A 15,900-nucleotide genomic window follows, 5' to 3' on the forward strand; every position below is an offset into this window, starting at 1 on the left:
GCTGCCTCCCTCTCACCTGGGTCTCCTGTGTATCTTTTGGTAGCACTGCCATTCTTTGTACCCCTGCCTCCTTCTCTGGGGTGGGACTGCTAGGGAGAGGCCCCTGGCTGTTAGGACTGATTTGGGGTGTCATGTTGGGGCACTGGTGTGTTCTGCTCACGTGTCTGTATACCTGTCCATCTACATTTCAAGAGTGGTGCATGCTGAATATGGACATTGGAAACTGTGCAGATGGGTAGAAGGTAAAGAGGGCAGGTTTGTGTCCATACTCCCCTTCCTTTGAGCTCTGCTTTTTGGAGGACAGTTTGCTGTGTACCCTCCATGCTTCTGCAGACACACAAACACACACACACATACACACACACGCACATGCGCGCGCGCTTGCATGCTTTGTGCAGGAGTGAGGTGTAGGAGGTGGGAGCACAGGTCATTTGCTTGTGGCTCAGCAATCCATTGTGGACATTCGTGGCAGTGTGCGTAGATTGCCTTCATTCTTTGTTTCGAGACGGAATCTTGCTCTGTTGCCCAGGCTGGAGTGCAGTGGTGTGATCACAGCTCATTGCAACCTCTGCCTCCTGGGTTCAAGTGATTCTTCTGCCTCAGCCTCCTGAGTAGCTGGGATTACAGGCCTGCGCCACCATGGTCTGGCTAATCTTTATGTTTTTAGTAGAGACAGGGTTTCGCCATGTTGGCCACGCTGGTCTCGAACTCCTGGCTTCAAACGATCTGCCTGCCTCGGCCTCCTAGAGTACTGGGATTATAGGTGTGAGCCATTACACCCAGCCTGCCTTCATTCTTCTTAATGGCTGTGTTGCATTTTATAGTTGGCCTAGACTTTGCTTTACTTTGCAGGCTATTTTCTTTTAGGATTGTGGGAACTTATTTGGGAGGTTACCATACACGTTTCGAGCTTGCTTTAAATATTAATTGGCAAAGACATAGGATAGTTCAGCTTGGAGTAGGATTTGCCTGCCAGGTCAAAGGGTTCTGTCTTCTTAGTGAACCATGAAAATGATAAATTTGAATTTTGGATTTTTCTCCTCTCTCAGGGGCAGATAAGAGTGGCCAAGAAGCGGGTCGTGATGGCATCCCTCTACCTGGGGACAGGTCCTTTGGAACAGGAACTGGTAAGGTTTATGGGGAGATGGTCCTGGTAGCAGTAGTGAATGGGCCCCAACGTGCCACAGCTTTTTGTGCCATGGAGTTGGTGTGGAGCTGCCTTTCCTTGGCCTCCATGTCAGAGCCAGCTCTTATTTTTGTTGCCCCAGATGTGGGCATGTCAGGAGGGCCTGGTGTGGGGAGGGCCTGGTGAGGAGAGCGTGGGGAGGCCTGGTCTGGGCCTTCTTGGCCTCACTGGCAGTGTCCTCCTACTCACACAGGGTCCCAGGCAGCTCTGCCTGCCAGTTCAGGGCTTGGCCGACCGTGGCCTGCAGGCAAAATCTGACTTGCCACCTGTTACGGTGTGACCTGTGAGCTAAGAAAGAATGGTTTTTACATTTTCAAATAATTGGGAAAGAAAAAAAATAGTATTTTATGACTTACGAAAACTTTAAATTTCTGTATTGGTAAATTAAATTTTGTTGGAGCACAGCCACACTCATTCGCCTATTATCTGTGGTCAGTTTCATGCTGCAGCGGCAGAACTGGGTAGTTGTGACAGCGCCGATCTGGTCTGTAAAGCTCCAAATATTTACTCTCTGGCTGTTTACATAAAAGGCTTTCTGACCCTGTACTGGACAAACGGACCTGAGTGCAAGTTGGGCTGGCTGGCTGGTTCTGCCACGGGCTGCTGTCAAGTGCCAGGGCTGCTGCCAGCCTTGTTCCCCTTGGACTTGCTGTTGTGCCATCCTTGTCACTTACAGTGAGATAGGTGGGTGGGAAGGAGCCAGCAGTCCCCAGGTTTGTATGAGCTGTTGGGGCCAGCGCAGGTTCTGGTGCGTGGCGGGAGCTGAGGCTCAGCTGAAGTGAGTCTGTGAATGAGATCACGTCTTTCTCTTGGTCTCCTGGGATTGCTTTCCGCTCCGTATAGTGAAACGGATGGGGCCCATTGCCCAGAGTTAGTGCCGTTTCTTGGTCTGTCCTCGTTCAGAGTTACACGTGGGAGCTATAGGGATTGGAGTGTGGAGAGGGAGGGGCAATGGGTTCATATGAGCCGTCCTCCCCTCTCTGCCTCTCCTAAGAAGGAGGCCTCCCTCTTTTTTTTTTTTTTGGAGACAGAGTTTCGCTCTTGTTGCCCAGGCTGGAATGCAGTGGCGCCATCTTGGCTCACCACATCCTCCTCCTCCAGGGTTCAAGTGATTCTCCTGCCTCAGCCTCCCAAGTAGCTGGGATTACAGGCATGTGCCACCACCGCGGCTAATTTTGTATTTTTAGTAGAGATGGGATTTCTCCATGTTGGTCTCCATGTTGGTCAGGCTGGTCTTGAACTCCTGACCTCAGGTGATCTGCCCACCTCGGCCTCCCAAAGTGCTGGGATTACAGGCGTGAGGCACCACGCCCGGCTGCCTCCCTCTCTTTTAAGGATATACCCTCCCCTCCAAGCCTGGGAGCCTGTGTGTTCTCACGGGAGAAGAATGGAATGTCAGCACTGCGGAGAGTGGCCAGTGGGCAGGCCGTGTCTTGGATTCATTCATTTGGCAAATATTTACTAAGTGCTCTTTACGAGGAGGGCACTGTTTGTTTTGTCTGTGAGGATTATCTGTGTTGAAATGTACGTGGGACCTGGTGTCGTAGTGTTTCCAGGGTGGCATGGGCTGGCTGTCAGGCAGCACGCCTCTGCCTGCAGGTCCCCTTCCATTCCTGGAGGAGATCAGGGCCCCTGGGTGCTTCTTCTGATGATCAAGAAGGGGCTCTCAGACAGAGAGTTTTTGTGGTGTTGGTGTCCGAGTGCTGATGGCACAAACCTGTCTTTGGAGAAGATGACGAGAGCACTAGCCGATGGGGCATTTTGTTTTTCTTTAAATACACACACCTCTTTGGGTCTTAATCTTCTCTTCTTCTGTGTTCTTTCTTGGTAGGTGGACTGCCTGGAAAGTACTCTAGAAAAGTCACTCCAAGCAAAGTTTCCTTCAAATCTCAAGGTCTCCATTCTCTTAGACTTCACGCGGGGCTCACGAGGTAGGTGGCATGCACGCCTGGCCCCTCATGCTTCCTGTGTCAGATCCTCAGTTCCAAGAGGAGTTACTGTCACCCCCTCGTCCCCAGGCAGAGACAAGGCTATTTGAAGATCATCCAAGCTGGCCCAGGATGCCTGATTGTGTGAGTTAGGATTTTTTTCTGCAGCAAGTGACTGAAAGCCCAACTAAAATCAGCTTAGGCAGGAGCCGAGTCAGTGGCACGCCCTGTGGTCCCACCTGCCTGGGAGGCTGAGGTGGGAGGACTGCTTGAGCTGGGAGTTTGAGTCCAGCCTGGGCAATGTAGCCAGACTTTGTCTCTTGAAAAACTGCCTTAGGCAAAAAGACTTTTTTGGACTCCTGTGACTGATCTGCTTTGGGTGGCTTGTGATTTGGGGTTTGGCTGTGTCGCCAGGATCCATCCCGTAGCTGTTTTCTTTGGCCTGGCTTCCTTCTCAGGCTCTGTGTGGTGACCCCTGGTGGCTTAGGCTTGTCTCCCTATGATACCTTGTCCTTTGAAAGAGTCTGGTTTCCTGAGAATTCGGTCAAAGTTCCTGAGTGGCCTGACCGTGGCGTGCCCAGCCGGGAGCTTGGACTGTGCCGAATAGTCCGGCCCAGGCCTGTGTGCTCCCCCATGGAGCTGGGGGTGAGGGGCAAGGTGGGTAGGGTCGTCTCCCAGAGCAGAAATGCTGAGAGTGGGTGGGGTAGTGCCCCAGGAGGAGGTTGGGTGCAGTTACCAGGAGGAGGGTGAATGGGTGCTGGGTGGCAAAAAGAGCAGGCATCTGCCATGCTGAGCACTCCAGGCCTGAGATGTGGCCAGCATACAGGACAGAGGTTGGCCCGGGAGTCCCCTGGCTAGGAGTAGCCCCAGTTGGTGTGAATGATTCAGGTGGACGGCGCAGGTGAAGGCGAGGCCACGTGGAGGTGGCTCCTCACTGGAGGCAGGATGCCTTCCTGTTGTGAGTCAACGGCCGCTTTCTCTGTCCTGTGTTCAGGCCGGAAGAACTCCCGCACGATGCTGCTCCCACTTCTGCAGAGGTTCCCAGAGCAGGTCCGAGTCTCCCTCTTTCACACGCCGCACCTCCGCGGCCTACTCCGGCTCCTCATCCCTGAGCGCTTCAACGAGACCATTGGCCTGCAGCACATTAAGGTGTATCTCTTCGACAACAGCGTCATCTTGAGCGGGTGAGTGCTTCCCACTGCCGGTGCTTTTGCCTTCCTGCTCTGCAGGCTGGAGGGCAGTGGAATAGGAACAGTGGGAAACCCGTTCCCCTCAGCCTTGGAGAACCTGCTTGTAGGTCTGGTTGCTGTGCATCCGCAGCACCTCCCTGGCACTGTCTCTGCCACTGAGGCTGGAAACCCCCAGGGACTGACTGGAAGTCACTGTTGATTGGGCACTTAGCATGTGCTGGCCACTCAGGTGTGTTGTCTGTTCCCACCCCCAGTGACCCTCTGTGGTATTTTCCTCACTGTGTACATGTGGAAACAGATCAGAGAGGATGAGTCACTTTGTCAGGTAGACAGAGCCAGAAAAATAAACAAGAGTCAGACCTGGAAGTCCAGGTCCTTGGGTTGATAAATGTGGGCCCTTTCACAGGCCCTCCCCTCGGCAGTGGGACCAGGATTGGGTTGCTGGTGCTGAGACAAAGCCCTTGATTGCATCCTTGCTCTGGGACGGTACCAGTGGCAGCTGTCACTTAGTGGGACAGAGAAAACAAACAAACATGGGCACTGATAAATGGCCCTGCATGGGCCGGGCGTAGTGGCTCACGCCTGTAATCCCACACTTTGGGAGGCTGAGGCAGAGGGATCACCTGACGTTAGAAGTTCAAGACCAGCCCGGCCAACATGGTGAAGCCCCATCTCTACTAAAAGTACAAAAATTAGCTGGGTGTGGTGGTGCACGCCTGTAACCCCAGCTACTCAGGAGGCTGAGGCAGGAGGATCACTTCAACCTGGGAGGCGGAGGCTGTAGGGAGCCAAGATCATGCCACTATACTCCAGCCTGGGCGACAGAATGAGGCTGTCTCAGGACAAACAAACAAAAGCCCTGCGTGGTTAGCTGACTTTCTGTGTCTGCATCTCCTCTTCTCAGCTAGATTGTCAGCTCCTTGAGAGGAGGAGCCTGTGGGTCACTCGCTGTGTCACCTTGGATCGACTCTGGCTTTGTCTCTTGCACGTATTCATTGCTGAGTAGCTATTTGTTAACTGCATGTTGACCGGACTTTGTCACCCCCCTGCTAGTTCACCTGAGACCTGCGTCTTCCATCCCTGTAGTGCAAACCTGAGTGACTCCTACTTCACCAACCGCCAGGATCGCTACGTGTTCCTGCAGGACTGCGTGGAGATTGCCGACTTCTTCACGGAGCTGGTGGACGCGGTGGGGGATGTGTCCCTGCAGCTGCAGGGGGACGACACGGTGCAGGTGGTGGATGGGATGGTGCATCCTTACAAAGGTAGGGGCTGCCGCTGACACCCTTCTGTGGCTGTGGGTGGGGTGGAGTGAGGGCCCAGGAGAGCACGCCTCTGGGTGGCCTTGCCGCAGGCATAGGGATCTTGGGTGGGAGGGCTTCATTCTGCTTTTGGCCTTAAAAAAGCCAGACAGATGTGACTCACTGGCCATCAGTCATGCTCTGTGGGTGAGAGAGCCGGCCCAGGAAGGCGGGAGTGTGGGAGGGAAGATGCAGGTGAGGAGGACTCAGGCAAGGGTATGCAGCGGCATGACCTGGTGACCCAGGTCTCAGGTGAACTAGCGGGGGCGGGTGACAAACTCAGGTCAGGATGCAGTTAACAAGTAGCTACTCAGCAATGAACACGTGTGCCTGGGCGAGTGACCCAGGAGCCTGCCCTGCATCACAGGAAGCAACCAGGCCAGCGGCTGTTCGCCTAGGGCCCATTTCCCCAAGCCTATCACTTGTGCCTGTGACTTCCAGCTCCCTTGAGCTCTGTGGCCCCCTGCCTGGAAAGTGAAGTGTAAGAGCTCTCAGATCTGCCCACTGGATCCAGGCAGGTCCTGGCATGAGTGTTCCAGGCCATTTGCATTCCTGTGATTCCTGTGGCTGTGGCTCCCCCATGGCCTTTAGAGGGCTGCTGCTGAATTTGCTGGATTTGAACTTGGGGAGGAGGAGCTGAACTTGGACCTTGTTGGGAGAAGAACTCTTCGCGTCTTGTGGACCTAGAATGGAAGCATTTAAGTGGGCCATCTGGTGGAAGCCCTGTCCTTGTGTTAGGGGAGCCCTGGGCCTCAGAGCCCGACTGTGATGGTGTGATGCTCTGCCCGCTGCCATGCTCAGTTACTACTGGTGTATTTTGAATTTCATCCATAAAGAGCTTGTGGAGCTCTGCATCTCTCTTGCTGAGTGCCTGCCTAGCATCCTTAGCTCTGCCTTTTGGCCCAGAAAGCCTAAAATATTTACCATCTGACCCTTACAGAAAATGTATTTGGATCCCTGGTCTAATGTAACGGGCCAGGCATGGATATGAGAGAAAACGGGCCGTGCTTAGGCCAGGATGAGAGCCAGCACGCTCGGAGCAGGAGTGGGGAGACTCGAGCCCAGCTGTGCTTGGGAGAATGTGAGTCCACAGAGAGGTTCAGGGTGTGCTCAGGGCCCCGGCGCTCCTCCCTCCCGCAGCCCCGTCCAGCGTGCGGCAGTGTGACTCCTTTCTCCCCGGAGGGCGCTGGCATCGACAGTCCAGACTCCTGCACGGGCTGGTCCTTCTCTTTGTTCTGGAGCCCAGCCCTGAAAGGCACCGAGTGTCTGTCCCTGCTCTCAGCGCAGACCGTGCAAGCCGGCAGGATGGCCCGGGACAGCCCTCCTTCCCTGTTTCACTTCCCTCACCAGCCTCGCCAAAGCCTTGTTGTCTTGTCAGTCCTTTGTCAGACAGTCGACTTTCTCCATTTTTTTTTTTTTTTTTTTTTTTTGAGACGGAGTCTCACGCTGTTGCCCAGGCTGGAGTGCAGTGGCGCGATCTCGGCTCACTGCAAGCTCTGCCTCCCGGGTTCCCGCCATTCTCCTGCCTCAGCCTCCTGAGTAGCTGGGACTACAGGCGCCCGCCACCGCGCCCGGCTAATTTTTTTGTATTTTTAGTAGAGACGGGGTTTCACTGTGGTCTCGATCTCCTGACCTTGTGATCCGCCCGCCTCGGCCTCCCAAAGTGCTGGGATTACAGGCTTGAGCCACCGCGCCCGGCAACTTTCTCCATTTTTGTATCGTTTTCATTCTAGTAATTTCTATTCTTATTTTTATTTGTGTGTATATATATATGCACATACACACACACACTCTCACATATATGTACACACACACACACATATATGTATTTTTTGAGATGGAGTTTTTTGCTCTTGTCACCCAGGCTGGAGTACGGTGGCACGATCTCAGCTCACTGCAACCCCTGCCTCTCAGGTTCAAGTGATTCTCCAGCCTCAGCCACCCAAGTAGCTGGGGTTACAGGCTACTGTTTGTACTCTTGGTAGAGACAGGGTTTCGCCATGTTGGCCAGGCTGGTCTCAAACTCCTGGCCTCAGGTGATCTGCCTGCCCCGGCCTCCCAAAGTGCTGTGCTGGGATTACAGGCGTGAGCCACTGTGCCTGGCCTGTTCTTTATTTTTGCTTCCCTATACTGTATTCATGGTTATATTCTGTTGTTTCTTTCCCCTGTCTTCTTGAGTTGGGTGCTTAACTCATTAATTCTCAGCTTTGTCTTGTCTGATAGTAGCATCTTTCCCTTTAGTGTGTCAGCATGGTTACCTGTCACCAGTGTCTTGTCCGAATACAAAGGGCACCCCATGCAGAGCCTGAGCCTGCCCGTTCTTCCTCTCTCCCAGGACTGTCACTGCTGTGGGAAGCTTTCCCACATGGTGATGTGCTTATCCAAGCTGATGGTGTTTATCCAAGGCTTTCCCTGTGACCCTATCTGTGGAATATGCACGCTCCTTTTTTGGTTATACTTGTATGTCTTTATTTGACTGAGCTTCCTTATTGAAGTAGAACAAGCACCCCGAGCGCCAGTCGTAAGTATACAGCCATGAACCTGTTCCTAGTGGACCCGCTTCCTGAAGGCCCCCTGTATGTGCCCCTGCAAGGGATTACCCCCAAGGTAACCACTATCCTGATTTCTCCCCCTGTCAGTTTGTCTTGCCTGGGTTTAAACTTGTTTGTAATTGGACTGATAGGTTGACATGGCTTTCACTTCTGCCTGAGTGTGGGCTGCTGTGGGCTAGGCCCTTGTCTTGGGCAAACTGTATCCCCAGAGGAGCCTCGCTCTGGGCTTGGGGTCCTGGGCCCACTCAGCGTGTGTTCAGTGAACATCCAGTTGTAGCATCTGCACCTGCCTGTCACATGCCCCGTCCCCTGAGCTGGGCAGAATCTAGATCCTTTCTTTCTCTTCCCTTCACTCCTCTCTCACGTCTTCCTCTAGGTGACCGGGCCGAGTACTGCAAGGCAGCCAATAAGAGGGTCATGGATGTGATCAACTCAGCCAGGACCCGCCAGCAGATGCTGCATGCCCAGACCTTCCACAGCAACTCCCTTTTGACCCAGGAAGATGCAGCAGCTGCTGGGGATCGCAGACCAGCCCCTGACACCTGGATTTATCCGCTGATTCAGATGAAGCCCTTCGAGATTCAAATCGATGAGATTGTCACTGAGACCCTGTTGACTGAGGCGGAGCGTGGTGCAAAGGTCTACCTCACCACTGGCTACTTCAACCTGACCCAGGCCTACATGGACCTGGTCTTGGGCACTCGGGCTGAGTACCAGATCCTGCTGGCCTCACCAGAGGTGAATGGCTTCTTTGGGGCCAAGGGAGTGGCTGGCGCCATCCCAGCGGCCTATGTGCACATCGAGCGGCAGTTCTACAGCGAGGTGTGCAGCCTGGGACAGCAGGAGCGGGTCCAGCTGCAGGAGTACTGGCGGAGGGGCTGGACGTTCCATGCCAAAGGTGCGCAGCAGCTGGCTGGAGGACGGCCCAGCGTGGGACAGCCACAAGCATGGGCAGGGGGTGGGGGAGCCCTGGCACCTGCCTGTTAGAGCACTGCACTTCTCCCTTCTTACCTTCCCAGCAGCCCTTGCAGGCACAGCATAGCTGTCCCATGACTTGGGGAGAGGAGAGCATTCATCTCCCCAAGTGGATTTTTTTTTTTTTTTTTCCCGAGACAGTCTTGCTCTGTTTGCCAGGCTGGAGTGCAGTAGTATGATCTCAGTTAACTGCAACCTCCACTTCCCAGTTCAAGCAGTCCTCCCACCTTAGCCTCCTGAGTAGCTGGGACTACAGGCGTGTGCCACCACGTCTAGCTAATTTTTTGTATTTTTGTAGAGATGGGAGTTTACCATGTTGCCCAGGCTGGTTTTGAACTCCTGAGTTCAAGTGGTCTGCCTGCCTTGCCTCCCCAGAAGTGAATTTCAGTTGTGTAAAATCCGTCTCTTTTATGCATCAAAGACCATATATGGTCACATCATTTGGTGGCTGTTGTAAAGATGTGGTGACGTAACCTCTCCTAAGAGATGGAGAGGAACATGCCTTAGCCGTGAGACGGAATGTTGCTCTCGTTGCCCCGGCTGGAGTGCAATGGCGCAATCTTGGTTCACCACAACCTCCTCCTCCTGGGTTCAAGTGATTCTCCTGCCTCAGCCTCCTGAATAGCTGGGATTACAGGCCTGTACCACCACGCCTGGCTACTTTTTTATTTTTATTTTTATTTTTTTTGAGATAGAGTCTTGCTCTGTCACCCAGGCTGGAGTGCAGTGGCCGGATCTCAGCTCACTGCAAGCTCCGCGTCCTGGGTTTACGCCATTCTCCTGACTCAGCCTCCCGAGTAGCTGGGACTGTAGGCGCCCGCCACCTTGCTTGGCTAGTTTTTTTTTTTTTTTTTTTTTTGAGACGGAGTCTCGCTCTGTCGCCCAGGCTGGAGTGCAGTGGCCGGGTCTCAGCTCACTGCAAGCTCCGCCTCCCGGGTTCACGCCATTCTCCTGCCTCAGCCTCCGGAGTAGCTGGAACTACAGGCGCCCGCCACCTCGCCCGGCTAGTTTTTTGTATTTTTAGTAGAGACGGGGTTTCACCATGTTAGCCAGGATGGTCTCGATCTCCTGACCTTGTGATCCGCCTGTCTCGGCCTCCCAAAGTGCTGGGATTACAGGCTTGAGCCACTGCGCCCGGCCACTTGGCTAGTTTTTTTTGTATTTTTAGTAGAGACAGGGTTTCACCGTGTTAGCCAGGATGGTCTTGATCTCCTGACCTCATTATCTGCCCGTCTCGGCCTCCCAAAGTGCTGGGATTACAGGCTTGAGCCACCGCGCCCAGCCTACATTTTTATTTTTAGTAGAGATTGGGTTTCTCCATGTTGGTCAGACTGGTCTTGAACTCCCGACTTGAGGTGATCCGCACACCTTGGCCTCCCAAAGTGCTGGGATTATAGGCGTGAGCCACCACACCCGGCCCTTAGCCTTGTCTTGATGGTCAGAGTTCTTGCTTGTTGGCAACTTTTTTTTTTTTTGAGATGGAGTCTTGCTGTGTTGCCCAGGCTGGAGTGCAGTGGCGTGATCTCAGCTCATTGCTACCTCCACCTCCTGGGTTGAAGTGATTCTTGTGCCTCAGCCTCCCTAGTAGCTGGGATTACAGGCATGCACCATCCTGCCCGGCTAATTTTTGTATTTTTAGTAGAGATGGGGTTCCACCATGTTGGTCAGGCTGGTCTTGAACGCCTGACCTTGTGAGCCACCTATCTCAGCTTTCCAGAGTGCTGGGATTCCAGGCGTGAGCCACTGCGCCTGGCTGGCAGTGCCTTTTTCAGGGAGAAAGAGGATTCATTAGGGATCGTTTGTTTTGGCATCAGCAACCCAGTTTTCCTGTCTTTTCCTCACTATTGCCTTTGGTTTTTTTTTTTTTGAGACGGAATCTCGCTCTGTCGCCCAGGCTGGAGTGCAGTGGCCGGATCTCGGCTCACTGCAAGCTCCACCTCCCGGGTTCACGCCATTCTCCTGCCTCAGCCTCCGGAGTAGCTGGGACTACAGGCGCCCGCCACCTCGCCCGGCTAGTTTTTTGTATTTTTTAGTAGAGACGGGGTTTCACCGTGTTAGCCAGGATGGTCTCGATCTCCTGACCTGGTGATCCACCCGTCTCGGCCTCCCAAAGTGCTGGGATTACAGGCTTGAGCCACCGCGCCCGGCCGCCTTTGGTTTTTTCCCTATATGCCAGTGTCTGCCCTTTTTCCCCATAGCTAAGGAAATGCAGGCCCTGTGCACAGTCTTGCTGGTGGTGGGTGGTAGGAAGAGGGTCACACTCTGCATTGTATGTTTATCCCTCTCAGGTATCTGGCGGAGCAGCCGAAATGGGGCAGAATCCCAGGGGCAGCTCCTCCGAGACATGGGTACAACATGCTGGAAAGCTTGTGCTTAGCAGTGGGCTTACCCCATGGCCTCTTGATGTTGGGAGGGTGCCCGCCTCTAGTAGTGGGACCATAACTCCTTTCTGACACTGGGGACCCCCAACCCCGGGGCTAGTCTGTCTAGAGAAGGGGAAATGGTACCTGGAGGCCCCTGCGCCATGAGTACAGCCTGCAGCTTTTCTAGCTTCTCCCTGAGCAGTCTAGAGGCCTGTTTTGCTCATTTTCTTGTCCTGGTCCTAGTGGCTTTCGGAAGAGCTGAGCGAGTGGGAGGCCTCTGCGGCTGGGGTCTAGGCTGTGGACTGCTGTGGGCACACATCTGTGTTGTTGAGACTCGAGGATCTTCCAGTGCTCAGGTGGTTTGTTTTTGTTTTCTTTAAACCAGTGTTTTTCATCTGGGGGGTGCGTTGTAAGAAATACTGAAGCCAGCTGGGCGCGGTAGCTCACACCTGTAATCCCAGCACTTCAGGAGGCCCGAGGCGGGCGGATCACGAGGTCAGGGGATCGAGACCATCCTGGCTAACATGGTGAAACGCCGTCTCTACTAAAAAATACAAAAAATTAGCTGGGCGTGGTGGTGGGCACCTGTAGTCCCAGCTACTTGGGAGGCTGAGGTAGGAGAATGGCGGGAACCCGGGAGGTACAGCTTGCAGTGAGCCGAGATCCGGCCACTGCACTCCAGCCTGGGCGACAGAGCGAGACTCTATCTCAAAAAAAAAAAAACCCAAAAAACCAAACTGAAGCCCAGGTTCCCCTAGACCTTCATCCAGCTCTGTGGGGATTGAACCCACCATGGTGTTTGAAAAACTCCCCGAGTAGATTCTCATGCCTAGCCTTAAGAACTCTCCCGGCTTGGAATGGGAAGCTTCTGGCCTGTCCAGGGCTTCCCATGTGCTGCTTTGAGGCCCACAGGCCTGTCTAGGCAGGTAGCATTGTTTGGTGCGGGAAGTGACTGCCACACTGTCCTGCAGGGCCCATCTCTGGCATGTGTGGTGACTGAACCAGGCTGGTGGTCAGTGTCTCAGGGCAGGTGGCCCCAGCCTGTGGCAGGTGTGGAAAGTAATTTTGGATTGGCATTACTTCTGGGAATAACAGCAGTACCTAGGGATGGGGTATTGAAAGAGCTGGCCAGTGGGACAGCTTTGACCTTTGGGGAGGCCTCAGACCCATACTGCCGTGTGCTGGGGAGCTGCAGAGGAGTGACTAGGCATTGCTCTCCTCAACTGCACTGTGCTGGAACGATGAGGAGGCCCCTTAACTCAGCCTGGAGGGTGGGGGGCTCCTGGCCTGTAGCTTCTGACTCTGCCACCGGTTATTTCCCTGAAGCGGCTTTGATAAACGTGAGTTGACTCCCCAGTTACCGCTGAAACAGAAACATCCAACCGGCTTTTCCGGTGTGTCTTGCCTTTTCCCGGACTGGTGTGCTTCTGCCGCTCCCTCTCTCCTGCCCTGATGTGGGTGGTGTGTGTGGGGGGATGGTGTGTGTGTGGGGGTGGGGTGTGTTCCCTGCAACCCAGGAGTGCCGGACTGGTGGGAAATTGGGGATGATCTTACAGCTGGATCCCAGGGCATGTGCCCGTGTGGGGGATGGGATATAGGGGAGAGTTGGCAGAGGTGGGTGAGGGATGGATGGTGCGTGGAGGGGGCTGCTGCTGAGCAGAGGGGCTTCATCCTAAAGCCAGGAACCAGAGGTCAGAGGTCACTTGATGCTGAAGTGAGAGGCGAGGGTCCTTCCCTGCTCAGTGGCTGTGTCGCCAGTGGGATCTTTTTTTTTTTTTTTTTTTTTTTTTTTTTTTTTTTTTTTTTTTTTTTTTTTTTTGGAGACGGAGTCTCGCTCTGTCGCCCAGGCTGGAGTGCAGTGGCCGGATCTCAGGTCACTGCAAGCTCCGCCTCCCGGGTTTACGCCATTCTCCTGCCTCAGCCTCCCGAGTAGCTGGGACTACAGGCGCCCGCCGCCTCGCCCGGCTAGTTTTTTGTATTTTTAGTAGAGACGGGGTTTCACCGTGTTAGCCAGGATGGTCTCGATCTCCTGACCTCGTGATCCGCCCGTCTCGGCCTCCCAAAGTGCTGGGATTACAGGCTTGAGCCACCGCGCCCGGCCCGCCAGTGGGATCTTAAGTCAGCACCTCTTCAGGCCCATCTTTTGATGGTCACTTCCTCCAGAGCAGCCTGTGTCAGGTTGAGAGATGAGTGGGAGGCTGCAGGTTGCTTGTGGATTTGGATGGCTGGCCCAGTGGACCACTTCCTGTCTACCCTTTGCATGGCGCTTGCTGGGTACAGGCTGTGTGCCTCTTTGGGTGTGTCTGTGTTTGGGCCCCAGAAAATTCCTGCCGGTGGCTATGCGCTGATACCTCCACTCCCTCACCCAGGCTCCTGTAGGACAGGCCTGGGCTGATCTCAGCTCCTCCTGCTCCCAGAAGCCCTTGGGCAGAGGCGGGTAAGCCAGGACTGTGGATTCCAGATCCTCGCCCCTCAGACAGCACTCTGCTGTCAGCACAGCACTCCTCTGGGAGCCAGGCAACAAGAGGCTTTGCGGAGTGACTGTGTGGAACTTGCTGGTGGCCCCATGAGTGTAGTGATGCAAGGAAGAGCAGCGTGGGGGGAAGATGTACCTTCTCATGTGAAATGACCCCGTGGCTCAGCAGCTGCCAGTGGATTTCAGTGCAGTCTGGTGACAGAAAATTCAGAGGGCTGGCGTTTTTTCTTTAGTGTTTTGTGTGTTGTCAAGTATTGCCAGGACTGTCTGGCAGTTGCTTAGATGCCTTGTTGGAAAGATTCCTGTGTGATAACCATCTGCCGATCGTTCAACAGCCTGATACACCTCTTTTGTGTACTATGCTGATTTCTTTTTTTTTTTTGAGGCGGAGTCTCGCTCTGTCGCCCAGGCTGGAGTGCAGTGGCGCGATCTCGGCTCACTGCCAGCTCCGCCTCCCGGGTTCCCGCCACTCTCCTGCCTCAGCCTCCCGAGTAGCTGGGACTACAGGCGCCGCCACCACGCCCGGCTAATTTTTTTGTGTTTTTAGTGGAGACGGGGTTTCATTGTGTTAGCCAGGATGGTCTCGATCTCCTGACCTCGTGATCCGCCCGCCTCGGCCTCCCAAAGTGCTGGGATTACAGGCTTGAGCCACCGCGCCCGGCCGCTGATTTCTTAACATATTTTATCTGTCAATCTGTCATGTATCTCTATCACATTTCAATAAATTGAGCTGTTTCTAAGAACCAGAGGAACCCTCAACTATTTAAAGGCAAGCACTAGAGACTTCTTTTGCAATATGGTTTATCTGTTAATTTTTATTTGGATTTTTGTAAAGGGAGCCTATTTAGAATACTCAGGAGAAGTCACGCAAGTGTGATTTGGCGTCGAGATTACTAGACTTGAAGTCTAGAAGCCTGGCTCTGAGTCCACATTTACCTGTGGCCACAGCTGAGGGGCCTGGCTTAATCTCCTTCCTGTGCAGTCAGGGGATGGCTCTGGATTGTCAGGAGGACACGGGGAACGGGGCTTGTGTTTGACTTTCTGTAAAATAACCGTACGGTTCCTAGGCCGGGTGAGGCGCCTGGTGGGGTGCGTGGAGGTTGAAATCACACTGGGGGCCGAGGGCCACTGCGTGTCCCTGAGCGAATAGATTGGCAGAAGGGAGTGGGGTGGGGGTCTTGGATCCCTTGGTGCTGTGTCTCTGGCCTTGCTCCCTGTAGTTTTGTTGTGCTGATTTGGTCATGAAGGAAGGTGCTGCCAGGCCTCTTCCCCTGCATCGCCTTGGCTATGGGAGGTGGGGCAGGGTGGGCATCTGGGTTGGATCTCAGGCAGGTGGCAGTTCCTCTGATTCATGGTTGTCAGTTTCCTGTTGCTTGGCCCTCGCTCCTCGCCCAGTAGGTGTGGTGGGACAAGGTTCTGGGAGCTGGGCTAGAATTTGGACTCTTAACAGGAAGTGCTTTGTGCTGCTGCAGACACATCTGGATGGGTGCTGAGCTTTCCTTCCCAAACCTGGTTCTGGTCGGGGGTGGGGTACAGGCAGGAGCAGTCCGGCCTTGTCAGCCGTTGAAAGTGTGGTATCTGCTGGGTGCCAGTAAGCTCACTTCGAGGTCTTGAGAGGCAGCTTCAGGGGAGGCTGAGTATGAACTGTGTCAAGCCAGTTCTCATGTCTCTCTTCATCTTTCTGCTCCGTGGAGAGGTGAGGGACAGAGCGGGTGGTGCCCATCCCATTATTACATCCAGGCAGGAGCCATGCTGTGCCGAACCAGGCTGTGTCCATCTGCTGGGACATGGGCTCTGCCCTCCGGCGTGCATTTCATGAGGAAGATCAGAAAATGAGTTTTAACATGTTGACTTCAATTTCTTCTACATGCAGTATTCTAGCATTAACAACACAATGTGGGTGGCTAGGGCGGAGCAGGGTGTTGGATT

At 54.1% G+C, this 15,900-nt stretch overlaps 1 protein-coding gene and 1 non-coding gene across 4 annotated transcripts in view; both read left to right on the forward strand.

Moving 5' to 3' along the window:
- The window catches only part of LOC105469246 (phosphatidylglycerophosphate synthase 1), a 50,130-nt gene that overhangs the window by 18,779 nt on the left and 15,451 nt on the right, over window positions 1-15,900 (forward strand). For 2 of the 3 annotated variants that reach the window (XR_011615215.1, XM_011720060.2), the window contains exons 3-7: window positions 1,050-1,127; window positions 3,018-3,117; window positions 4,109-4,298; window positions 5,358-5,569; window positions 8,534-9,055. Coding sequence is in view for 2 of the 3 variants with exons in the window: in XM_011720060.2 (XP_011718362.1) it covers window positions 1,050-1,127; window positions 3,018-3,117; window positions 4,109-4,298; window positions 5,358-5,569; window positions 8,534-9,055 (1,102 nt within the window). In the remaining variant the exon portion in view is untranslated. The remainder of the gene's footprint in view (window positions 1-1,049; window positions 1,128-3,017; window positions 3,118-4,108; window positions 4,299-5,357; window positions 5,570-8,533; window positions 9,056-15,900) is intronic. The other variant, XM_011720059.3, reaches the window with a different exon arrangement.
- Window positions 4,696-4,824, forward strand: LOC112424541 (small nucleolar RNA SNORA30/SNORA37 family). Its single transcript, XR_003015322.2, has one exon. It is a non-coding gene; the product is annotated as a small nucleolar RNA SNORA30/SNORA37 family (small nucleolar RNA).

The sequence above is a fragment of the Macaca nemestrina genome, chromosome 17 (genome assembly GCF_043159975.1).
Source record: "Macaca nemestrina isolate mMacNem1 chromosome 17, mMacNem.hap1, whole genome shotgun sequence".
NCBI lineage: Eukaryota > Metazoa > Chordata > Mammalia > Primates > Cercopithecidae > Macaca > Macaca nemestrina.